We start from the raw sequence: 27031 nt of genomic DNA, 5'->3' as shown, positions 1-27031 counted from the left end.
AATATACGAGGCGTATTTTTTACCGTAATGAAATTTAAAAAAGACGTGCTAAGATATCTCAATATTTTATTTTTACATGAAAGCCTGTACCTTAATTACTTTTCTACATAATTTTTATCAATATTGAGGCACTTGTCATAACATTGTACCAGTTTTTGAATACTCTCCGCATAGAAGTCTGCCGCCTGACTTGTTAACCACTGCATCAACACTGTTTTGACTTCGTCATCGTCTTGAAGAAGCTGACCGCCCAGGTGTTTCTTCAAGTGCAGGAACAGATGGTAGTCACTGGGCGCAAGATCAGGGCTGTACGGAGGATGATCTAGAATTTCCCATCGAAAAGATGTGATGAGATCTTTGGTCTGATTCGCCACATGCGGACGGATATTGTCTTGCAGCAAAACGATGCCCTTGATCAACTTCCATGGACTGTTGCTTTGATTTTGGTGTGACGTAGTCCACCCATGTTTCATCGTCCGTAACAGTTTGGCTTGAGAAATCATCACCGTCGTCGTGGTACCGCTCAAGGAAAGTCAATGCACGGTCTAAACGTTTGGTTTTGTGCACGTCCGTCAACATTTTCGGTACCCAATGTGCGCGCAATTTTCGGTAATTCAAGTGCTCGGTCACAATGCCATACAAAACACTAGGAGAAACATTAGGAAAGTCATACCGCAAGGAGGAAATCATAAAGCGTCTATTTTCTCTCACCTTATTGTCCACTTCCTGCACCAAACTTCCATTAATGACCGGAGGACGCCCACTCCGTTGTTCATCATGCACATTTGTGCGGCCATCTCTGAATGCTCTCACCCACTTTCTTGCCATTCCATCACTCATAATGTTTTCTCCGTAAATTGCACAGATCTCACGATGAATATCGATCGGTTTTAGGCCTTTGGACTAAGAAATCTTATAACAGTCCGTACTTCACAGTCGGCGGGACTCACGATTATCGGAGGCATCTTAAACACTCAATACACAACGTAAACAAGGAAGAATCAGACTGTAATGGCGTCAGTGCGTCGATTAAGGTACAGGCTTTCATGTAAAAATAAAATTATTGAGATATCTTAGCACGTATTTTTTTAATTTCAAAACGGTACTTATTTAAAAAACACGCGTCGCATAAGCATTTCACACTTGCAATGGCTTATCTCGCGCTTAATTTCTCTGTGATCTTGCAATGTTAAACATTTAAATATTTTACCTAGACAGACGTATTCCTGAATTTTCAATGCTCTACATTAATTATCTCTTGGTGTTGCGATTTTTTTCCGTCTGGGTATATTGAATAGTGAAAATGAGTGGAAAAGTTACAGTTTCCAATATTGCTACGTACGTGTAACTCTGGACTTCAGAAGTCAGTTACATAGTACTGCCGCTCTGATGTAGACCACGACGCTGGCACAGTACTGACGAGTGTGACGCATTCCCACAGGTGCCAGGAGTCAGAGGGTGTCAGCACTGCCCCCTGCTCGGCCTCCACGCCATTACCCGCCGATCGCAGAAGAAGCGCCGCTGGCCGACTCGCGGCCGCTGCCCGCGCTACGGCTCCAGGAGGTCCAGAGGAGGCGAGAGGAGCCCACCACCGCTTCCAGAGCCCTCCACTTGTACCGGCTCGCCACCAAGGCGATCTCCTACCTGCCCCTGGCCAGGCGCCGGCTGCGGTGAACTCAACCGACACTCGTACCGCGAAGCCATTAAACGCAGCTAGTTACCTATAATGCTGCGTATCACTTTCTTTGTGTACGTCGTCTTCGTGAATGCTGTTATCAATTCGTAGTCTAAAATGTACCTAATTTCGTGTACGACATCGATCATGGAATTGAGTGTGGACACAGTATTAAGATTTTGTGCGTTGTCCAGGATCCTGCCGAAATTACTAGATACGCGATTTTAGTGTGTCTCATAGTGCTTGGTTCAGTCTTCATTAGCCAGTTATTAAGCCAGGCATGATCACCTGAATCATAGTTTTACAGTTTTGACTGTTTCCATTTCTCTTTCAATACTATGAAAAAATATATCGCGGAAACATTTAACACCAAAAATTGGTTAACATCAAGTAATTGTCTGATCCCGTTGAATACTATGTAACTTCAACATTCTTTCTTAAAAGAAACAAATAATCATTTAAAACGAAAGGAATACGGTTCTCTAACGAAATAATTATATCCTTTTTGCATCCACGATGTACCCAGCTATACTGGTTAGGTCAAATTTTTAGTTAAGTTGAACAAAGTAAACAATGGTAGCCAATACTGTGACATATGAACTTCAGAATGAAAGTTGCACATGTCGCCCTACGGTAATACCATACACAAGAGCGGCACATTCTTTGAAGAGAAAATACATGGCAGTAATGTGGAACTGGGCATTCTGGCTAGGAATTCGCTGACATCAGCATCAGCACTTCCTTATCTGCAGTTCATAATACAGCTGGGACAACTGCCCATATCAATCATGATCAGCACTTCCTTACCTTACCGTATCAGGAATCACAACAAGTGGCCACATGCCAAGGCCAAGGTGGGGAGGGGAGGGAAGGACCCCTATAGCTCCCCACACCCATGCATGCACATTACAACTGTGTGTCGGACGAGACTCGAAGTCGTGCTTGGGTAGCTGAGTCGGTAGACCACTTGCCCGTGAAAGGTAAAGGTCCTGAGTTCGATTTTCGGTCCAGCACACAGTTTTAATCGGCCAGGAACTTTCATATTGGTGCACACTCCGCCGCAGAGTGAAAATTTCTGACCTGATGACTATTGTGAAAAATAGTGTATTGTATGTGTCACTTTGAAATGTAGCGCAACATTCAATAAAATTTACTTGGCCTGCCATAATAAAGTACAACATACTCTTTGAATCGCCATCGTAAGTTACCGCTTGTCTCTGGACGGTGCTATTTTCAAAATACTTCACTCATTTTTCGAGTTCCGTTATGGGTGTGTCGTGGTCAGTGATTGGGTGTCAAAATCAGTGAATTTTGGCTCAAAATCGTTTCATATCTATGGTTTTAATACATGTAATGTAATTTTTTTAAGCGAAGTGATACAGAAATCGGGACGAAAACAAGTTGCTATTTCATTTAAATTGAAGATGGAGAATGTTTAAGGCACCTGATGAAAAACTAAGGTCGAAAACAAATTTCTCTAAGGGGTTTGGTCTGCTGTTTCTATGCTGTTCACGAGTTCAAAATAGAGATCAAATTACGGAATTGTTTGAGCGCATTATGCTCTAGCCAAGGAGAAAATGCATGAGAATAGTTAAACGCGACGATGTAGAGATTTTCGCGCGAACATGTTACTGTCTGGTTTATCTTAAGGTCCTAACGTATCACGGGATTAATGTACTGCAGTGCGAACAACTGTCATTCTGACATACGAAGACATTTTGGAGAGCATTAGGAGCTCAAAAGATCGCATCTAATTTGACAATGACCTCAGCATTACAGTTCCTGTCCCTACAACATTCCAAAAGTAGAACATCCTGAAATGTGGAACATCCTGAAATGTGTGCACAGCTATTTACATACGGATTCGAATGACAAAATGAATAAAACGATTAGAAATATCGTAAAGTAGGCCGAAAATTTGATACTAAAAAGGACATGCAGAAAATTATACTTGAATTTTTCCCGAAAATTGAAAGTGATTGAAGGTACTCTGACAACACAACGGTACGTCACGGAATCATATGTTCTCACTTCTCATCTCTCATGCGATAGTATTGTGGTGCCATATTTCAACAAGACAATGCCAGTCCACATGTGATGTGTGCCTCCATGAACAGTCTGCCTGATATTGTGATATTCCTGTGGCCAGTATGATCACCAGATATATCCCTGACAGAACATTCGTGGCAGCAGCTCGGACATCAGCTCTGTTCCAGTTTAGTAGCGAGAATATCAAAGACTAGTTACAAAATCTGTAGGCCAGCCTGTCTCAGGAGAGGATGTAACAGCGTTATGACACCATTACCAACCGAATGAGTGTATGCGTCTAGCCGAGAGAGGGTGTAACGTCATACTGATAAATGGGGTCGTATTGCAAAATTCTTGACATACTTGACTTCAGTTTGTAATCACTGAAATGACACCGAATATCCTCTTAACTCGTAAGGTTTCACTTAGCTCCTGCCCTTCTGGATGCTTCACTTTTCTTGTCAGGCTATGTATTTTTAACAGAGACTCAGTTTTTTGGTCATGCGATTTTAGTATCTATTTATGGAACTGTTAACCATGTTTTACTTTTTCTCACAGTGGTTGGGTCTTTTCCTGTTTTCACTGATCGTCAGCAAGTCACATGTATCGGGGAATAACCTTTAGCATTCTCCAGATAGTTCTCATTTCATTTCATATTTTATTACGTAACTATATTGTATTTCGTTAATGCGTGATAAAATGGTATGGCCCTACACGTAAATATGCTTGCTCAACATGTATGATTTTTACTATCCATTTTAATATGTTTATAAGCAACTACTGAATGTGTTGGGACTTCGTAGTTGTGAATGTGTTGTTATATCAAGATAGTTTTTCAAGTCTTTAATATGGATAAATGGGCGACTGATCCAAGAATATTACTTACGAGGCAAGACTTCGTTCATCTTACTAAGCATTCAGTTCACATTCTGCGAGGGTGCTGATAACTACGTTGACCGATCGGATACCAGTATCATCATTCATGTCATAAACGCACTACGCGTTCTATATCGTCAGGGAATACTGCTGCGAGTAAATGTGAGTTAAGTCTTTTATGGCAAGTAATTCACTTGTATTGTGCCCAGGAATCTAGTCAGGTGAACACACAGAAATAACGCGATATTTCAGCAACGTAAAATAATCTACTCTCAGTCACGTAGACCAACAAGAAAAGGTGATGAAGGTGATCGCCCTGTAACATTAAGTAAATAGCTGGTATATTACGATCTTGGCGTTTGCGCACTGTGTGTTCACAGCACACCTCAGAAATGTGCCGTAGGATGTATGAGTCACGCAATCCGCACAAATGAGCAACGGCGCATTTGTATAGCCTGTATGCCATATTTGCACAGTGGTTCATTGCCGAAGGAAAAGAATATGATGGCTCAAAATTTCTTAGCCAGACAACCACTGAGAATAAATGAGTGCAGTGCATCCAGCTTAGCACAGTATGGTTAACTTGATACGGCTGGATATTCGAGAACCATCCAGATGAAAACCTTGAATATCTATTCTGAGAGGAATTTGCGATAATATTGTGTTATACTGGGCTAATAGAAATCCTTGGGTAACAGAAGAAATATTGAATTTAATTGATGAAAGGAGAAAATATAAAAATGCAGTAAATGAAGCAGGCAAAAAGGAATACAAACGTCTCAAAAATGAGATCGACAGGAAGTGCAAAATGGCTAAGCAGGGATGGCTAGAGGACAAATGTAAGGATGTAGAGGCTTGTCTCACTAGAGGTCAGATAGATACTGCCTACAGGAAAATTAAAGAGACCTTTGGAGAGAGGAGAACCACTTGTATGAATATCAAGAGCTCAGATGGAAACCCAGTTCTAAGCAAAGAAGGGAAGGCAGAAAGGTGGAAGGAGTATATAGAGGGTTTATACAAGGGCGATCTACTTGAGGACAATATTATGGAAGAGGATGTAGATGAAGATGAAATGGGAGATATGATACTGCGTGTAGAGTTTGACAGAGCACTGAAAGACCTGAGTCGAAACAAAGCCCCGGGAGTAGACAACATTCCATTAGAACTACTGATGGCCTTGGGAGAGCCAGTCATGACAAAACTCTACCATCTGGTGAGCAAGATGTATGAGACAGGCGAAATACCCACAGACTTCAAGAAGAATATAATAATTCCAATCCCAAAGAAAGCAGGTGTTGACAGATGTGAAAATTACCGAACTATCAGTTTAATAAGTCACAGCTGCAAAATACTAACGCGAATTCTTTACAGACGAATGGAAAAACTAGTAGAAGCGGACCTCGGGGAAGATCAGTTTGGATTCCGTAGAAATGTTGGAACACGTGAGGCAATACTAACCTTACGACTTATCTTAGAAGAAAGATTAAGAAAAGGCAAACCTACGTTTCTAGCATTTGTAGACTTAGAGAAAGCTTTTGACAACGTTAACTGGAATACTCTCTTTCAAATTCTGAAGGTGGCAGGGGTAAAATACAGGGAGCGAAAGGCTATTTACAATTTGTACAGAAACCAGATGGCAGTTATAAGAGTCGAGGGGCATGAAAGGGAAGCAGTGGTTGGGAAAGGAGTGAGACAGGGTTGTAGCCTCTCCCCGATGTTATTCAATCTGTATATTGAGCAAGCAGTAAAGGAAACAAAAGAAAAATTCGGAGTAGGTATTAAAATTCATGGAGAAGAAGTAAAAACTTTGAGGTTTGCCGATGACATTGTAATTCTGTCAGAGACAGCAAAGGACTTGGAAGAGCAGTTGAACGGAATGGACAGTGTCTTGAAAGGAGGATATAAGATGAACAACAACAAAAGCAAAACGAGGATAATGGAATGTAGTCAAATTAAATCGGGTGATGCTGAGGGGATTAGATTAGGTAATGAGACACTTAAAGTAGTAAAGGAGTTTTGCTATTTGGGGAGCAAAATAACTGATGATGGTCGAAGTAGAGAGGATATAAAATGTAGACTGGCAATGGCAAGGAAATCGTTTCTGAAGAAGAGAAATTTGCTAACATCGAGTATAGATTTAATTGTCAGGAAGTCGTTTCTGAAAGTATTTGTATGGAGTGTAGCCATGTATGGAAGTGAAACATGGACGATAACCAGTTTGGACAAGAAGAGAATAGAAGCTTTCGAAATGTGGTGCTACAGAAGAATGCTGAAGATAAGGTGGGTAGATCACGTAACTAATGAGGAGGTATTGAATAGGATTGGGGAGAAGAGAAGTTTGTGGCACAACTTGACTAGAAGAAGGGATCGGTTGGTAGGACATGTTTTGAGGCATCAAGGGATCACAAATTTAGCATTGGAGGGCAGCGTGGAGGGTAAAAATCGTAGAGGGAGACCAAGAGATCAATACACTAAGCAGATTCAGAAGGATGTAGGTTGCAGTAGGTACTGGGAGATGAAGAAGCTTGCACAGGATAGAGTAGCATGGAGAGCTGCATCAAACCAGTCTCAGGACTGAAGACCACAACAACAACAACAACTGGAAACTGAAAGAAGCATGGATTTCCTTTCCGAACGAAGTATCAATCAATATCAGTCCTCCTCGATTTGTTCCTTTTTCAACCTAAGTGTAAACCAACTAATTCGTTAGCAGCCTGTCAGTAACTGACTACCTTTATATTTTTATGTGGCACCATAGTGCAAGCCGAAAGTGCCCGGCAGCGACGTGTCTAAGAAGAGTTCCTGCTCCTGTCCGCCTGAGGCCCGAGATAAAGTTTCTTTTAACTTCTCTGTATATTTTCAGTTACGAGGTTCCACGTCATTTGTGACAGAGTTCCATAACTGCTCTCAGGAATATCATACAACCAAATTCGTTGCAACATGAATGTGACTTTTTACAGGTCAATGGACGAGTAATTACAACGTCGGATATACGCAAGTAATGTACATCGTAATTTTCTCATTCTGACTACATTTCCACAATCGTAGGTAATTATCTTCATATTAAGTATCTCTGAAAGATGAAGCAATTTTTCGCCCGACGATACGACTCGCAAAGTACAAGATTTGATTAATGATTTACTAATATGCCACGAACAAAAAGAAAATTTTCTGGAAAGGCGATATTATCATATGATTAGACCACCCTCCCAACGGACTGCATCAATACTTGTTATTGAAAAACTGGCAAAAAGTTTAGTTACTAGTGCTTCCGTTGTTAGTATAATTTTCAAATAATGAAGACAGCATTTTCGGATCAAGGTTATATATCATACTGTGGACATCTGATAAAGCGCAATTCCATTCTGCGATGGAGTTTCAAAGCTTTGTCCTGCAAACTGTTATATCCTTTTCAGTTATCACAGCAGTTAGCACTGGAAAAAATCTGGAGCGCCTACGAGGTTCTGCGCTGCTTTAAAAATCCATTTCATAACTGCGACAGCAGCCGGATATTGAATTTCCTTTAATTCTCGTATTTTCATTTCCGGTGAGCTACCTGAGTTGTAACCTGTGTTTAACGTGACAGGATGGTTTTCTGAAGGCTAATACGTCCCGAACAATCACCCAGGAGAGTCAGCAAAAACTTTCACAAAGGAGTTTCCGAATCATATGAAAAGCACAAGTTAACTTATTGTATTAATTCGCTTAGGAAAGATCTGTTTGTCTGTCTCCGCAGACGATTTTCTTCTAGAAGTTAACTCATGTCAGTATGCTTTATAACCACGATCATCTTGATCTTCCAACTGTTTCTTGTTAATAATAATTAAGAAACTACCACAGCTGTGTGGATACACATTTATTGTGTCACAACCGAGTTCGTTAAAAAGAAGGATCACCAGGCTAAGAAGGATCATCAGGCTACGTTGCCAACAGTCTTCATAAGAAATACTCGTACTGGAACAACTCTATGAGGTGACTCCAAAAAGAAAAAAAAGACAATATCTGTTGCAAAAGGACTTATTACTAATGATGCGTTTGTTACAGAGAGTTTCGATAACTGCTCTCAGAAATATTATACAACCGAATTTACAAGGTAAGCAGTAGTTGCACTACAATTTCTAGGGAAATCTGCATTGATCAGGATAAAACGTAGGCCTTTGTTTGATTGATTATGTAAAAGCTTTCGAAAAAATACGTCATCATATATTTATGGAAATTCTCAAAAATGATATAGAGCAGATAGACATTCGCCGTATAGAGGATTTGTACTGGAATCACACGGCTCAAGTTAAATTTGATAATGAGGTTACTGACATGGTAACCCGAAAATTAGTTCAAATGAGGTAAATCAAAAATTTGCTGCATATAATACCTCCAAATATGAAGTTTCCCGGAAAACTTTCACTTTGGCGTACTTAGAAGCCATTTGCAATTCCACCTCAGTATAATTTATCAAGGCAAAGACGCAGCAATATAATAAAGTGCAGTAAAAAACCTAGGAAATTGCGGCAGTTATCCGTTCTTTTCTATGACAAAACGACAATATCTGTGTGTGAGACTTGTCTCAAACGAGCGGATTATCCTCGTATTTATCTCTTCAAAGCTTTAAGAAAAGTTCAATCCAAATAACAAATGCAAATTATTAAGATGCGAATGGAACTTACGTACAAAATCCACAATGCTTTTGAACGAGATCTGTCTGAGCCAAGGGCAACGAATATCTCTAGGGGCCTTACGGACAAATTTTACAGCACACTATAGCCACATGACTGTTGGAGTCGAAACATGCTGGCAATCAAAATTCCATTCTGCGCCTCTGAATACTTACTACATAAATGTGTCTACTCTGTGGTATCTCCCTCCGATCACGTAAAGCTTTCCGTTTAGTTCCGCAGTCTAGATCAGAGCGCTTTTGCTAGTTCGCAGTCAGAGAACGGACTTGGGATATCAACGCCCCTGTCAGCTTAACAGTCAGATATCGCAGAAACACGAAGGCAAAAGAGAAGAGAGACCAACATTATCATCTTGTATGAACAGAAAGAGAGTGGATGGCGCATGACTGATTACTGTAATTTGCACAAACAAACTGCTTCAGGTATTATTGTTATTAGTATTATTATATTATTTGCGAACCTGGCAATTCTCTCCAATCGCTAAATATGTGTTGGAATTTGATGTACCTCCCAATCTCCTTCTCCCCCCTCTCTTTGTCTATCTCCTCTTCCTCCCCCCTCTCTGTTCATGTTCTCTTCCCCCTATCTTTCTTCATCTCCTCCACCCACTCTCCGTCCCTCTCCTCCTCCTCCGTCTCTTATGTCTATTTTCTCCATTCTCTCTTTGACCTTAAACCTTGCTTATCGTTATTGCAAACAACACTTGATTGGGAACTGAAGTCGCTCAAAATAAGTGGCTAAATCGGTGGAGATCATTGGTATTCAGAGCACGAGAGAGACCTCTACAGCTGTTGGATGTATGAGGACAATAGCTCTAATGACAGTACTTTTTATAGTTTTAATCTGCGAGGGCGGGATTACAAAGTTTTGGACAATTCAAATTCTGTAGTTGTATTCAAATCATAAGCTGATAAATCATATTACAACTGTCCTGTTTTCCGATAAGAATGACTGCAAGGAAGAAAACGAGGGAACACATTGTTGTGTACACAATTTTTGTTTAAAAGGAGAAAGAATAGACATGGGAGAACAATTTACCTAATGGTTTAAATACCTTGTTGCCATATTTAAAAATGACGGCAGAAAGAAAACTAAACCGTATATTTTCACAGCAGAACACAGCATTTTATTTCTCACAATCGATTCAACAGGAAACATGTGAAGTACCATATAAAAATTTGAAGTAACTCGGTCAGGAACTTTTCGAGATTTTTCCTTACAATGTTCTCTCAATTCGAAGTACTTTTCGAGATTTGTAGTACCAACATTTCTCATTTACATGTTATACTTGCCTTCTAGCCCTTTCCCATAACTTCACTCATATACAGGGTGTTACAAAAAGGTACGGCCAAACTTTCAGGAAACATTCCTCACACACAAATAAAGAAAAGATGTTATGTGGACATGTGTCCGGAAACGCTTAATTTCCATGTTAGAGCTCATTTTAGTTTCGTCAGTATGTACTTCACTTCCTCGATTCACCGCCAGTTGGCCCAATTGAATGAAGGTAATGTTGACTTCGGTGCTTGTGTTGACATGCAACTCACTGCTCTACAGTACTAGCATCAAGCACATCAGTACGTAGCATCAACAGGTTAGTGTTCATCACGAACGTGGTTTTGCAGTCAGTGCAATGTTTACAAATGCGGAGTTGGCACATACCCATTTGATGTATGGATTAGCACGGGGCAATAGCCGTGGCGCGGTACGTTTGTATCGAGACAGATTTCCGGAACGAAGGTGTCCCGACAGGAAGACGTTCGAAGCAATTGGTCGGCGTCTTAGGGAGCACCTGCAATGGACGAGGCAATTCTTCGTGGAGTTGACGATAACCCTAATGTCAGCGTCAGAGAACTTGCTGCTGTACAAGGTAACGTTGACCACGTCACTGTATGTAGAGTGCTACGGGAGAACCAGTTGTTTCCGTACCATGTACAGCGTGTGCAGGCACTATCAGCAGCTGATTGGCCTCCACGGGTACACTTCTGCGAATGGTTCATCCAAGAATGTGTCAATCCTCATTTCAGTGCAAATGTTCTCTTTACGGATGAGGCTTCATTCGAACGTGATGAAATTGTAAATTTTCACAATCAACATCTGTGGGCTGACGAGAATCCGCACGCAATTGTGCAATCACGTCATCAACACAGATTTTCTGTGAACGTTTGGGCAGGCATTGTTGGTGATGTCTTGATTGGGCCCCATGTTCTTCCACCTACGCTCAATGGAGCACGTTATCATGATTTCATACGGGATACTCTACCTGTGCTGCTAGAACATGTGCCTTTACAAGTACGACACAACATGTGGTTCATGCACGATGGAGCTCCTGCACATTTCAGTCGAAGTGTTCGTACGCTTCTCAACAACAGATTCGGTGACCGATGGATTGGTAGAGGCGGACAAATTCCATGCATGGCCTCCACGCTCTCCTGACCTCAACCCTCTTGACTTTTATTTATGGGGGCGTTTGACAGCTCTTGTCTACGCAACCCCGGTACCAAATATAGAGACTCTTCGTGCTCGTATTGTGGACGGCTGTGATACAATACGCCATTCTCCAGGGCTGCATCAGCGCACCAGTGATTCCATGCGACGGAGGGTGGATGCATGTATCCTCGCTAACGCAGGAAATTTTGAACATTTCCTGTAACAAAGTGTTTGAAGTCACGCTGGTACGTTCTGTTGCTGTGTGTTTCCATTCCATGATTAATGTGATTTGAAGAGAAGTAATAAAATGAGCCCTAACATGGAAAGGGTTTCCCGACACATGTTCACATAACATACTTTCTTTCTTTGTGTGCGAGGAATGTTTCCTGAATGTTTGGCCGTATCTTTTTGTAACACCCTGTATGTGTTTGACTGGTATATTGCACGTCTCCTCATGCCCATCTCTGTACCCACCTCTTCCTCCCTCCGTCTGTATGCCTCATCGTCCCATCTCTATATCCTCCTCCCCACTCTTTCTGTCTCTTTATCTCCTTTCCTCCCTTTCTTTGTCCATTTCCTTTAACTCCTCTCTCCAATATATGCCTTTCCTCTGATGATATCTGTCTCCTTCTCCACACCCCTTCCTTTTCCACCTGCCCACTGCCCATCTACACCTTCCACTTGCCTTATGCATTTCCTCCTCCTCCTCTCTCTCTGTCCATTTCCTCCTCCACGTCACTCTGTCCATCCACTCTTTTATCCATCTCAACCTGTCCCCAGGCTTGATAATTGGAACATGTAGCTCCTGCAATACAGTTAATAAAGCAGGCCAATAACAGTCCTGCAGCACACCTCACATTCACAGCAGCCTACACATCAGGGGCTTGAAAATAATTTATTTGCCCCTGACGTAGAGGGCACTATGCAAAGCAGTTCAGTAAAACAGCCTGACACTATTACAGCAGATCTATCATGCAAGACAGTCTACATGCCAGGGTCCAGAAATTGTTTCTTACCCCTAATATATAATCTGCCCTGCAATGAAGGTAGATTGGCAGGGCAATGCTGTTCCCACACATGACTTATGCAGGGCAGACTATACACACAGGGGCGTTTTTGCTCGTATCTCTGCTCCTATTGGAGCTGGAGGTTATAAACCCACAGCGCTGATACTCCTGAGGTTTGCTGTTTCTGTACCACATTTGGTCGACATCGGTCCAAGGGTTTGGGAGCAGACCCCAGACATACACCCATGTTCTCTGCTTTATTAGAAAATGTTTATATATTATATATATTAAAATATAAAGTATGCCCGTGCAAGTTTTTGTTACAGCATTGTGTAAATTTTTAAGCAAATTGCTCTGCTCCAAAACTTATTGAAACTTCTGGTAACATATATCATTAATTTTAACATCTTTGAATGGCTGTAGTTGTAGCCAAGGAGATATAATACTCCAATTGTTGTAGGTGTTTCTGATTAACATGGCATGAGTAAAAGTAACACAGTTCCCCATAGTACTGATAAAAAATAGTTACGGCAACTTAATACAGAGTATAAAAAAGTCTACAGGATGAAAAACTCACAGGAAATAAGAATAAATATACAGCAGATTTGTTTTAGCGTCCCACATACAGAAAATGACAATTTAGGAACATAATAGCTTGACCCAGAACAATCAAGAGTGCTCACATTACTAATGAAACATTTATGTGATTGTTTTTCACCCTTAAGCTAAGTATTTACAATAATATTTATAGTACCTTTGCAGTGTAAGAGGTACTCAATTACCATGCATCAAGTTAGTACACCGTATTTTGGCTCCAGCTAGTTAGTAATAAATAGGAAGTGGGATACTGACAAACCATCTTACTCACTACTGAAACTCAACTAATAACCTAATGCAAGTAATCTATATTCACGGCTAGCCGTATGGTCTAACGCACTGCTTCCTGAGCGGGAAGGCATGCCGATCCCCAGCACGAATTCACCCAGCAGATTAGTGTCAAAGTCCGGTTGTGCCGGCCAGCATGTGGATGGTTTTTAAGGCGGTTTTCCATCTTACTCGGAGAATGCGGGCTGGTTCCCCTTATTCCACCTCAGTTACACTATGTCGGCGATTGCTGCGCAAACGCTGTCTCCACATAATGCGTACACCATCATTACTCTACAAACATTTGGGGTTACACTCGTCTGGTGTGAGACGTTCCTGAGGGGGGGGGGGCCCGAACCGCACAATAACTCTGGTGGATTTGGTGTGGGGCGGCGATGGGGTGATGGGGTGAGTGGACTGCTGTACCCTGTTGTGGGATTGTGAACCACTAAGGGCTACAGTGTGGACTAAGCCTCTCTGTCGTTTCTAGGTCCCTGGTAAGATAGACAATAACAACACAATCTGTATTCAAACATATAAAAAATTTAAAAATGAACCTTAGTTTACACGAAAAAGAGAATACTTCACATTTTGAAAATTAAACTTAAAACAAAGCTATGACTTCTTATAGTTAAAGGAAAATTAGTTAGACGTTAATTGAAATCAGGATAACTGGAGACTGGTGTTATGTCATTAATGCAGCATTCAAAAATAAATTTTTATTTGCATCACGCAGCCCCTTTTACATAGTAGTGATATACAAAATGAAAAATATCAGCTGATAGAAGATTAATGATTGCAGCCGCCCTCCGTCGATCTGCTATCGTCGACTTCTCTGGCGTACGATATTGATGTTATCTGCTGTATATGCCCGACTTTTTGTTATATCTACACATCAGATGGAACAGCCACAAACATCGTCACTGTAAAGGTGACTAAACTTCGGGATTTCATAATAATAATAAATGTTGACTTTTTGCACAGTCGATCACTCTTCATTTGTTGCTGCGTTACCGAAGACAAGACGGTTAATAGCGTCTTTGGATTTTAGTTATTATTTCAGCTTCCTACTTCCGACGTTACTACTTATCCGCACTCTTTCTGATTTTGTATTATTTCTGTGCGATTGGAAATGAAATGTTAAATAGCTTTTAAGTCAGTTTTATGCTTCGTAATATTTCATAATCTAACCTTCCGTCATCCAGGGATACAGTTTGTACCTTGCCTATGATTATCGTTGACTAATACACACGCTATTGTGGAAATCAGGGTGGAAAGGGAAGGTTGATCTTACAATTACTCTCAGCAATTACGGCAACTAAAGTGTCCGTGATTTTTATAGTCCGTCCCTCAAAGATCTTATAGCAAGCGCTATGGTCAATTGCTGTTCTTTGATACAGTCATTCAAACTTCGTACGCTTTTACTTTCACAAAGCTAAGTGTCCAATTCTGTTCTTATTTTCTATTTAACGTCCTTTCGTGTAGTCCACAGATCCTACTATCGGTAGTTCGGCATGTAATAGAGATTAAGACGGATCGCTACTTTCTCTCGTGCACACAATTCCTCAGATATTCTTAGTCCGTGACCCTACGGCAAAGTTCTACCTAGACTTCAGTATAAGTTTCAATGTAAGTCTGTCCCGTATAAATTAACTATAGTCACATTTCTTGCAGTTTAACAGAAGTGCCCTGATCCTTCCCGTAGCGTATCACACGGAAATGCCAACTATATCACACGCCGTAGCTACGTAGACTCATTCAGAGCGCAGAAAACAAGACAAGAGAACTAACAATACCCGCGCATGGTTTATATAGTAGAATTTAGAAACAAAAAATAGCCGCGTTGAATCCTGTTTGATTTCCCTGAGGGGCTACATTGCTGCGGGCGTTATTATGATGAGATATTCTATGTCGATAGTTTTAATTAAAACTTTTTCAGTGCTATTAATTATTTGCGATATTATCGATCACCTCTCCCCTATATGCGAATGAGTCTGTTAATATTGTTCTCAATTATAAGGGTGGTTATATGATACAAGTAAAGTAGTTTTTACGTTAGCACTATCCACAATATTGTGGAGTCCGACGTTAACACTATCGTATAGCACAAATTTTGTGATTTTACATTGTCACGTCTGCTTCATCTATAAAATGGAGGGTACGGTAAAAGTGTCAAAAAGCTTTGACGTCTCCTGAGGAAGTACAAAAAATGACAGTTTGATATTAAATTTCCGAACCCTTATTCAAGATAGGACTTTGACGTTAATAAAATGGTTCAAATGGCTCTGAGCACTATGGGACCTAACAGCTATGGTCATTAGTCCCCTAGAACTTAGAACTACTTAAACCTAACTAACCTAAGGACATCACACAACACCGATCCATCACGAGGCAGAGAAAATCCCTGACCCCGTTAATAAAAGCTAGTATCTAATTCTCAGCTTTAGTTCTGATAAGTGTATTTGATACAAGTACTTTCAGTAATATACAATGACGGAAAAAATCGCAAAACAAAAAAATAAAATTGTTGGTTTGTTGGTTTGAGGGATAAAGGGACTAAACTACAGGGTCATCAGTCCCTTGTTCCAGACGAAAACAAGGCTCAGGGTAAGACAACTCCCAAAGTACGCTGAGGAAAGTAAAAGGGGAAAAATGAAAGTGGAACCACACCTAAAAAGAAAACGAATGGTACGAACAAAAATCGGGGAAACATTACACCATAAGGAAAAGTAGAAGACTATATTTAAACCATAGAGCAGATGTTCTGGGCAAACGAATTAACGTACTGTAATGAAATTTCGGGAATACGTTTGTTTGGGAATATATTTAAGTGCTAACATTGCGAGATCATAGGTTGAAGTGAGTGCAAGATAAGCCACTGCAAATTTGAAATACTGGTACTATACATTAATAACCGATATAACTGCTAGTGTTGAATGCAAACATGCAAACGTGAATGCACTGTTTTGTACAGGTGCCGAATGTCAGTTTTGGGATGCAACTGCATGCCAGTTGCACTTGATCGGTCAACTCCAGGTGTAGATCCAGTGTGTTGGTTGCAGACCCTCAGCTGGCTTCCTCCTAACCAACACACGGCCATCGCTGGCACCGAAGCAGAACGAGCTTTCATCAGAAAACACAACATACCTCCACCCTGTCCTCCCATGAGCTCTCGCTCGACACCGCTGAAGTCGCAAATGTCGGTGGTTTGGGGTCAGTGAATGCACCCTACAGGGCCTTTGACTCTGAGCTGTCCTTGAAGTAACCAATTCGTAACAGTTCGTTGTGTCATTGTGGTACCAACTGCTGCTTAAATTGCTACTGCAGATGCGGTACGATGCTCCAGGGCTACGTGCCGAACATCACGGCGTTCCCTCTCAGTAGTGCCACGTCACCGTTCGGAGCCCGGTCTTCTCACCACGGCTACCAGCAATCACGTAGGGTGGGTCCATTCCCACCAAGTCTTCCTGTAATATCTCACAAGGTGCATCCAGTTTCTCATAGCCCTATTATACGACCTCGTCCAAACTCAGTGAGGTGTTGACAATGGCGTCTTTGACTAACATCAACTCACCACGTCCAATCTCAAGTGTAACTAACGCTCACGACCGTGTACTTGATGCAAACCGGATTTGCATCCTCATAGTGTCGCTACTAGTGGCACTCTTACGCGACTGACGAGAAACAGACATCGTCTTTCGGATGTAGAAACGCTTCTACCAACTTTTGTTTATGTCGCACAATTCCTTCTTTTGTGTTGCGTTTTTTCGTCCGTCAGTGTTGTAATACCTAATTGAAACAATAAACTGTGAAGATGTGTCTCAAATGAGTATTCTTACCTGAAAGCAGAACTTCGTTCAGATACTTCCTCCCAACGGAATAGATGCACTGGAACAAAAGAAAACAAAGTGAAAAAAAGCAGTTACAGACTAAAGAAAAAGCAAAGATTTAATTTCTCGTTAAACATTACATTCTCGTGACTGAATCATGTAAAATTCAATAAACAACAAATAAACTCTTCAGTAGCAAGAACTCAGATAACTGTAGAGTGAGATATTCAACGACGTGACCTGTAGATTAAACGCTACACGCGTATTGGTTTTACTTGATTCTCTGGTGAATGTAATAATTAGTTCGTTGATTAATAGATTCAGTGGAGCAACATGATCTAAATTAACAGTGCCCCAGCGAACACAATATCATTTTTCTATGTCAGATGTGACACGTAAAAGATACAATGAAACACAAAGTGACATATTACACAGACACTTTTAGCACTCCTTGCATAATTATCGTGAATTAAGATGCTCTGAATGCAGTAACTCGTTAGGTGGTTCACATCGCCTCAGAGCTAAAGACGAGAAGTGTGTTTCGACGTACCCTTATTTCAAAGAGGTAAGTTTATGCAGAACAGGAATATTTCACCGAAAACAGCTCGAAAGTCCCAGGCGCTCCGTGCACATTGCCTGTCCCCCTACAAAGTGTGATAGTCATATCTTTCATCTAATCGTCCGCCCCAGTAGCTGAGTGGTCAGCGTGACGGATTGCCGTCCTCTGGGCCCGGGTTCGATTCCCGGCTGGGTCGGAGATTTTCTCCGCTCAGGGACTGGGTGTTGTGCTGTGTTCATCATCATTTCATCCCCATCCGGCGTGCAGGTCGCCCAATGTGGCGCCGAATGTAATAAGACCTGCAATATGGCGGCCGGACCTGCCCCGCGAGGGGCCTCCCGGCCACTGACGCCAAACGCTCATTTCCATTTCCATCTAATTATTGCGATTATGTCTGTGTTTATACTTATGCTTATGAAAGAATAACACAAAGGGTACCACAGAACTTAATATTCCCATCCGTCGAACCAACTCGTGGAGAAGGAAGAAAGGTTAGGGTTTAATACTTTGTCTACGATGAAGTCATTATACAGGAAGCACAAACCGAGCGAGGTGGTGCAGTTGAGGAACATAGTGTTTCAAGTCACTGTCCGGCCATCGAGATATATATCAGTAGAAAGGAATCAACTATAAGCCTCAAAGAGGATGTTCGGACAGAGATTTGAGTCTAGATTATTATTCGTCCTTTTTTCTTTTTATGGCCAACCAGTCCCAGTTTTAAGGCTTCTGTTTTGTTATTGGATCTTTCATTGAAAATTATTTATTCTACCTCTACTAGCGTTGTTTCAACGAATCGATACGGAAGGTTTCATAAGCTTTGTTAAGCTCACTTGTCGATGATGTATTTGCATGGCGCTGATATCCTAGATGTTGAACACCGAAAACCTCAAGAACAAAGCCACCTACTACACTGAAGCGCTAAAGAAACTGGTATAGGCATACGTATTCAAGTACAAAGATATGTAAACAGGGAAAACACGGCGCTACGGTCGGCAACGCCTATATAAGACAACAATGTCTGGCACAGTTGTTGGATCGGTTACTGCTGCTACAATGGCAGGTTATCAAGATTTAAGCGAGTTTAAAGGTGGCATTATAGCCGGCACACGAGCGATGGGACACAGCATGTCCGAGGTAGCGATGAAGTGGGGATTTTCCCAAACGAGCATTTCACGAGTGTACCGTGAATATCAGGAATCTGGTAAAACATCAAATCTCCGACACCGCTGCGGCAGGAAAAAGATCCTGCAAGAACAATACCAACGACGACTGAAGAGAATCGTTCGGCGTGACAGAAGTGCAACCCTTCAGCAAACCGCAGTAGATTTCAATGATGGGCCATCAACAAGTGTCAGCGTGCGAACCATTCAACGAAACATCATCAACATGGGTTTTCGGAGACGAAGGTGACTGTACGACACAAAGCTTTACGCCTCGCCTGGCCCCGTGAAACCGACATTGGACTGTTGATGACTGGAAACATGTTGCCTGATCGAACGAGTCTCGTTTCATGTTGTATCGAGCGGATAAACGTGTACGGGTATGGAGACAATCTCATGAATCCATGGACCCTGCATGTCAGCAGGGGACTGTTCGAGCTGGTGCAGGCTCTGTAACGGTGTGGGACGTGTGCAGTTGGAGTGATGTGGGACCCCTGAGACGTCTAGATACAACTCTGACAGGTGACACGTACGTAAGCTTCCTGATCACCTGCATTCATTCACGTGCACTCCGACGGACTTGGGCAATTCCAGCAGGACAATGCGACACCCCACGCGTCCAGAATTGCTACAGTGTGGCTCCAGGAACACTCTTATGAGCTTAAACACTTACACTGGTCACCAAACTCCCCAGACATGAAAATTATTGAGCATATCTGGGATGCCTTGTAACGTGCTGTTCAGAAGAGATCACAACCCCCTCGTGCTCTTGCGAATTTATGGAGAGCCCTGCAGGATATCTGAGAATTTCCCCCCTCCCCCCCCCCCCCCCATTAACCATAGACCTTGCCGTTGCTGGGGAGGCTTGCGTGCCTCAGCGACACAGATAGCCGTACCGTAGGTGCAACCACAACGGAGGGGTATCTATCGACAGGCCTGAAGAGAGGCAGCAACCTTTTCAGTAGTTGCAGGGGCAACAGTCTGTTTGATTGACTGAGCTGGCCTTGTAATATTAACCAAAACGGCCTTGCTGTGCTGGTACTGCGAACGGCTGAAAGCAAGGGGAAACTATGGCTGTAATTTTTCCCGAGGGCATGCAGCTTTACTGTATGGATAAATGATGATGGCGTCCTTTTGGGTAAAATATTCCGGAGGTAAAATAGTCCCCCATTCGGATCTCCGGGCGGGGACTACTCAGGAGGACGACATTATCAGGAAAAAGAAAACTGGCGTTCTATGGATCGGAGCGTGGAATGTCAGATCCCTTAATCGGGCAGGTAGATTAGAAAATTTAAAAAGGGAAATGGACAGGTTAAAGTTAGATATAGTGGGAATTAGCGAAGTTCGGTGGCAGGAGGAACAAGGCTTTTGGTCAGGTGAGTACAGGGTTATAAATACAAAATCAAATAGGGGTAATGCAGGATAGGTTTAATAATCAATAAAAAATAGGAGTTCGGGTAAGCTACTACAAACAACATAATGAACGCCTTATTGTGGCCAAAATAAACACGAAGCCCACGCCTACAACAGTAGTACAAGTCTATATGCCAACTAGCTCTGCAGATGACGAAGAAATTGAAGAAATGTATGATGAGATAAAAGAAATTATTCAGATAGTGAAGGGAGACGAAAATTTAATAGTCATGGGTGACTGGAATTCGATAGTAGGAAAAGGAAGAGAAGGAAACGTAGTACGTGAATATGGATTGGGGCTAAGAAATGAAAGAGGAAGCCGCCTGGTAGAATTTTGCACAGAGCACAACTTAATCATAGCTAACACTTGGTTCAAGAATCATAAAAGAAGGTTGTATACATGGAAGAAGCCTAGAGATACTGACAGGTTTCAGATAGATTATATAATGGTAAGACAGAGATTTAGGAACCAAGTTTTAAATTGTAAGACATTTCCAGGGTCAGATGTGGACTCTGACCACAATCTATTGGTTATAAACTGTAGATTAAAACTGAAGAAACTGCAAAAAGGTGGGATTTTGAGGAGATTGGACCTGGATAAACTGAAAGAACCAGAGGTTGTAGAGAGTTTCAGGAAGAGCATTAGGGAACAATTGACAAGAATGGGGGAAAGGAATACAGTAGAAGAAGAATGGACAGCTTTGAGGGATGAAGTGGTGAAGGCAGCAGGGGATCAAGTAGGTAAAAAGACGAGGGCTAGTAGAAATCCTTGGTGACAGAATAAATACTGAATTTAATTAATGAAAGGAGAAAATATAAAAATGCGGTAAATGAAGCAGGCAAAAAGGAATACAAACGTCTCAAAAATGAGATCGACAGGAAGTGCAAAATGGCTAAGCAGGGATGGCTAGAGGACAAATGTAACGATGTAGAGGCTTGCCTCACTAGGGGTAAGATAGATAGATACTGCCTACAGGAAAATTAAAGAGATCTTTGGAGAAAAGAGAACCACTTGTATGAACTTCAAGGGCTCAGATGGAAACCCAGTTCTAAGCAAAGAAGGGAAAGCACAAAAGGTGGAGGGAGTATATAGAAGGACTATACAAGGGCGATGTTCTTGAGGACAATATTATGGAAATGGAAGAGGATGTAGATGAAGATGAAATGGGAGATATGATATTGCGTGAAGAATTTGATAGAGAACTGAAAGACCTAAGTCGAAACAAGGCCCCGGGAGTAGACAACATTCCATTAGAACTACTGACAACCTTGGGAGAGCCAGTCCTGACAAAACTCTACCATCTGGTGAGCAAAATGTATGAGACAGGCGAATTACCCACAGACTTCAAGAAGAATATAATAATTACAATTCCAAAGAAAGCAGTCGTTGACAGATGGGAAAATTACCGAACTATCAGTTTAATAAGTCAGGGCTGCAAAATACTAAAGCGAATTCTGTACAGACGAATGGAAAAACTGGTAGAAGCCGACCTCGGGGAAGATCAGTTTGGATTCCGTAGAAATATGGGAACACGTTAGGCAATACTGACCCTACGACTTATCTTAGAAGCTAGATTAAGAAAAGGCAAACCTACGTTTCTAGCATTTGTAGACTTGGAGGAAGCTTTTGACAATGTTGACTGAAATAATCTCTTTCAAATTCTGAAGGTGGCAGGGGTAAAATACAGGGAGCGAAAGGCTATTTACAATTTGTACAGAAACCAGATGGCAGTTATAAGAGTCGAGGGACATAAAAGGGAAGCAGTGGTTGGGAAGGGAGTGAGACAGGGTTGTAGCCTATCCCCGATGTTATTCAATCTGTATATTGAGCAAGCAGTAAAGGAAACAAAAGAAAAATTCGGAGTAGGTATTAAACCTATGGAGCAGAAATAAAAACTTTAAGGTTTGCCGTACATTGTAATTCTGTCAGAGACAGCAAAGGACTTGGACGAGCAGTTGAATGGAATGGACAGTGTCTTGAATGGAGGATATAAGATGAACTTCAACAAAATCAAAACGAGCATAATGGAATGTAGTCGAATTAAGTCGGGCGATGCTGAGGGAATTAGATTAGGAAATGAGACAAAGTAGTAAAGGAGTTTTGCTATTTGGGGAGCAAAGTAACGGATGATGGTCGAAGTAGAGAGGATATAAAATGTAGACTGGCAATAGCAAGGAAGCGTTTCTGAAGAAGAGAAATTTGTTAACATCGAGTACAGATTTAAATGTCAGGAAGTCGTTTCTGAAAGTATTTGTATGGAGTGTAGCCATGTGTGGAAGTGAAACATGGACGATAAATAGTTTGGACAAGAAGAGAATAGAAGCCTTTGAAATGTGGTGCTACAGAAGAATGCTGAAGATTAGATGGGTAGATCACGTAACTAATGAGGAAGTATTGAATAGGATTGGGGAGAAGAGGAGTTTGTGGCACAACTTGACAAGAAGAAGGGATCGGTTGGTAGGACATGTTCTGAGGCATCAAGGGATCACCAATTTAGTATTGGAGGGCAGCGTGGAGGGTAAAAATCGTAGAGGGAGACCAAGAGATGAATACACTAAACAGATTCTTAAGAATGTAGGCTGCAGTACGTATTGGGAGATGATGAAGCTTGCACAGGATAGAGTAGCATGGAGAGGTGCATCAAACCAGTCTCAGGACTGAAAACCACAACAACAACATCTGAGAATGTAATATGATGTATAAGTGACAGTTTTTAATGTCACGCTACGAAGTACGAGGGGCGTTCAGTAAGTAATGCCACACATTTTTTCTGAAAGCAAGTAGGTTTTATTCAGGATTCCAAAACACAATATCATTCCGCAGCATTTCTCCATTTAGTGTGACGGCCTTACGCCACCTTATAGGGAGAGCCTATTTGTCTGCACGATACCACTCAACTGTTCGACGTCGTAGATAACATCTTGCTTCATCAATAACCAACCTTCCTGCAGAGTGCGTCCTTCATTGGGCCAAACAGATGGAAATTGGAAGGTGCGATATCCAGGCTGTGGGGTGGATTAGGAAGTCCGTCGAAGTTTTGTGAGCTCCTTTCGAATGCGGAAACTTGGGTGTGGCATTACTCTGCCATGGAGAAGGAGAAGCTCGTTTGCATTTTTGTGGGTACGGACAAGGTGAAGTCGTCTCTTCAATTTCTCGAGGGCAGCGCAATACACTTGAAGTACCCCGAGCTTGTGAACGACCGTGTCAGCACTACCAACAGAGACGTCTAGTTGTGCAACGAGGTTTTTGTCTGTGGTCTGTCTATCACGTCGAGTGAGAGTGTCCGCACGTTCCAACATTGCACAAGTCACAGCAGTGTCCGGCCGGCCGCCACGCGGGAGATGGAACAAGTTAGCGTGACCTTGATGCCATGATGACAGACGACTCACCCAACCACACATCGAGCTTTTGTTCACTGATAAGTCTCCGTACACATACTACAAGCGCTCGTCAATATCTACGATGCTTTGATTTTCTGCCAAAGAACACTCAACGCCAGCTCTCTGCTTGGAATGCACTTCCGTTACAGACGCCATCTGAAGGCTATGAATAGCGCCACCAGCTGTAGGAACTTCATAAAACTATAGGGGCTAAAGTGGGAATGTTCCACGATGTCCCATAGCAAATTATGCATTTTTTCAACCGAAACTGGCCGAGAAAAAAAAAGCGTTCTTTTACTTAATGAAGGTCCCTCGTACAAAGTGTGTGTGTGTAGTGGATGGATCATGTGACGAAGATGTTCATACACTCGTTTCACAAGTTGAAGCCTCCACCACACTGTGTCATGTGTTAATGATAGTATTGCAAATGCTGTGTGGCTAGGGCCTCCCGTCGGGTAGACTGTTCGCCTGGTGCAAATCTTTCGAGTTGACACCACTTCGGCGACTTGCGTGTCGATGGGGATGAAGTGACGATGCGGAGAAAAGCTCCGACCCAACCGGGAACCGAACCCGGGCCGTTAGGTATGACGTACTGTCACGCTGACCACTCAGCTACCAGGAGCGGACAATGACAGTATTAAAATGTAGTTATCGGTAGCTAATGTAATCAGTATTAGTGACTCACAAACAGTGGTAATGCTAACGATCCTTTAAAAATAATTTAGTTTCCTGACCCAAACACAACAAAATTTCATTTTATCCGTCGGGGGGTAATTAGCTCTATCCACAAGTTGGGATTCACTGGTCTGAACAGATCTAAACACTGCAGTACTCGAAGGCAGTTAACATGAACGCCTGAAGACTACTCCGGCGTGTGACTGGTAGGCAAAGTTCAGCTGTGAGTGTAAGGCAGAGTAGCGTACCTGGTGGTGCTGGGGGTCGTAGAGCACGTGCCGGGTGTCGCCGGTGGTGGTGTGCAGCATGCGGCCGCGCATGGGCAGCCCGTGGTTGGACAGCAGCGCCTCCTCGAGGCCCACGGCGCGCAGCGCGGCGCGGCCCCGCGACGACAGCGCCAGGTTGATGGAGCGGCCCTGCACCAGCTGCGCCGTGCGGATGTCTGCAACACCAAGCACCGCGCCACTGTACCGTACGACTGTGTCTGAACGCGACTCGGACTGTCCTAACAGTTTACGTCACAGTTCGGGAAATCTCGGGCTCTGTTCCATCTTTTGATCGGCGTGCGATCTAGTGACTTTCGTTGGTACTATCGCAACGACGTATCCTAGCGTTATTAATATAATGTGGAATTTAATAATAAAAATAACTGTGAAACACAGACTGAAACATCTTCTACGGCGCAGATCATGCGTAACAACGGCAACCAATAAATAAACAAAAGATTCCAACCACGATGCTGTGCAATTTTCGAGCTTTCGCTCATCCTGATATCTAGTGACGTCTGGTGGTACTATCTCCACGACGAGTCTTGTTGCTGTAGTTCATTCTCGCGACAATAATTACAGTCACTTAATTGTGATATATTTCTTTAGTTCGATATTTAGTTCTGAATTGTTTCATCTGAATATTGCCGTCTTGTTTTCAGAGTGACTAAAACACATTATGGTAACGTTTATATCTCTTATTCTCACATGTGAACAGGGATCGAAATGCTCATTTGCGACCTGCTTGGTAAACCATTACCGCCTCCCATAAAGGAATAAAGTATTACACTGGGTGCAGTCAAGTAAAATTTTTTGGGGACAAAAATAATCAGCATAAATGTTTATATATCCATATTATAGCAATACTGTATGAGCACTCACATCGTAAATTTTTTCAAACACAGTAGGACTCTGTGCTGCGGTCGATTTAATGCTGTTTCCTTCAGTGTTTTACGAAATTGTATCTCTCTCTCTTCTTCCGCTTCCCGTAATCGGTAAAGTATGCTGGTAATCATAAAGTCCACACCCAATCGAATGCAAAGAATTTTGGGGAGAATGGAATTGTTAATAGTCATTGTGGAAGAAACTGACATGGAGTCGGGCAATTGTTATCACATCTTGAAAGATCTTTACTTTCATTTTCTACTGTAATCGTTTGTAACTGACTGTTACTCCTGTTACTGCAAACACATGTATTCGAAAGCTTCCGAAAATACTGCTACTAACAAGTTCGCTATGTGACAGTGGTTAAGAAATACCAAATTTTTGTTTTCGAAGGATAGCTACTCCTTGAGATTCTTCTGAAAAATATTTTGAAGATTTTGATTTCGATTTTTATTTACTCTCATAAGTTTGTCAATCACGACCACTTTTCCTGTTACGCCGAGATTTGGTGTTTTGACTCTGTATTCTCGGTAACATGTAAACACGATATTGTGAACCTCTACTCTGTAACGCGTGTTTACTTTTTTGACGTTCGTTTCCATGGTTGCTAAATTTAGCGTATTAACGTTAGAGAACACAGAGTTTTGATCATTCTTGTTCTAGTTCGCTCAGAAGGTAACGAAACGTAAACGAGGATTCAGGAAGAGGACCTTTAAAGGCAGCTAAAACATACTTCTTCTGTAGGACTTTCACATGTAACAGGTCCGCTTCGGAAACATTTTTTACAGAGGCATTATACTACTTGGCGCTTCCTTCTCCCCTCCTCCCCTCCCCTCCCCTCCCACAGACATTTGGCGGCCCGCTTCTTCGCCCCTGTCCCCCTCCATGGTCTCTCACTCGTTAGTTGCCTTCCCTTGAGCACTTGGTAAGACCTTTCAAAATTAATCGCAATCTACTGGTCTCACAAACGGGTTATTTTTTATTTTGAAATAAGTAGTACATGAATATTCCTCAGCCTCATAAATAAATTTTGCAATCTTATCCAGTTTTAAATATTAAAATAAACTTTTATTTTTTGGCTGGGCAAAACATAATTTTTTCTTCTTTTACCCAGACAGGTTTCTCTAAACTTAACAGCATCGTCAGTGAATTTTTATTTTCTTTCTTGTTACCACAAGCTGTGTCTTTTGCGTTTTCTTATGTTTCACATTACAGTTGTTTTCCTTTCACATTTTGCCAGTTTTTCTGGTTTCTAAATTATCATCTCAGAGTCTTTCAGACAGTGACAGTGAAAGTTTAAAAAGTGCAG

At 42.0% G+C, this 27031-nt stretch overlaps 1 protein-coding gene across 1 annotated transcript in view; it reads right to left on the bottom strand.

Annotated features, from left to right (window-relative positions):
- Positions 1 to 27031, bottom strand: part of LOC124612764 (kynurenine 3-monooxygenase-like) — a 171728-nt gene that overhangs the window by 108342 nt on the left and 36355 nt on the right. The window contains exons 3-4 of the mRNA XM_047141158.1: positions 24820 to 25013; positions 17393 to 17441 (exon numbers count right to left, since the gene is read on the bottom strand). Of these exons, the coding sequence (XP_046997114.1) occupies positions 17393 to 17441; positions 24820 to 25013 (243 nt within the window). The remainder of the gene's footprint in view (positions 1 to 17392; positions 17442 to 24819; positions 25014 to 27031) is intronic.

The sequence above is a fragment of the Schistocerca americana genome, chromosome 4, assembly GCF_021461395.2.
Source record: "Schistocerca americana isolate TAMUIC-IGC-003095 chromosome 4, iqSchAmer2.1, whole genome shotgun sequence".
In the NCBI taxonomy this organism is placed as follows: Eukaryota; Metazoa; Arthropoda; class Insecta; order Orthoptera; family Acrididae; genus Schistocerca; species Schistocerca americana.
This window is presented reverse-complemented; position numbering and strand designations above follow the sequence as displayed.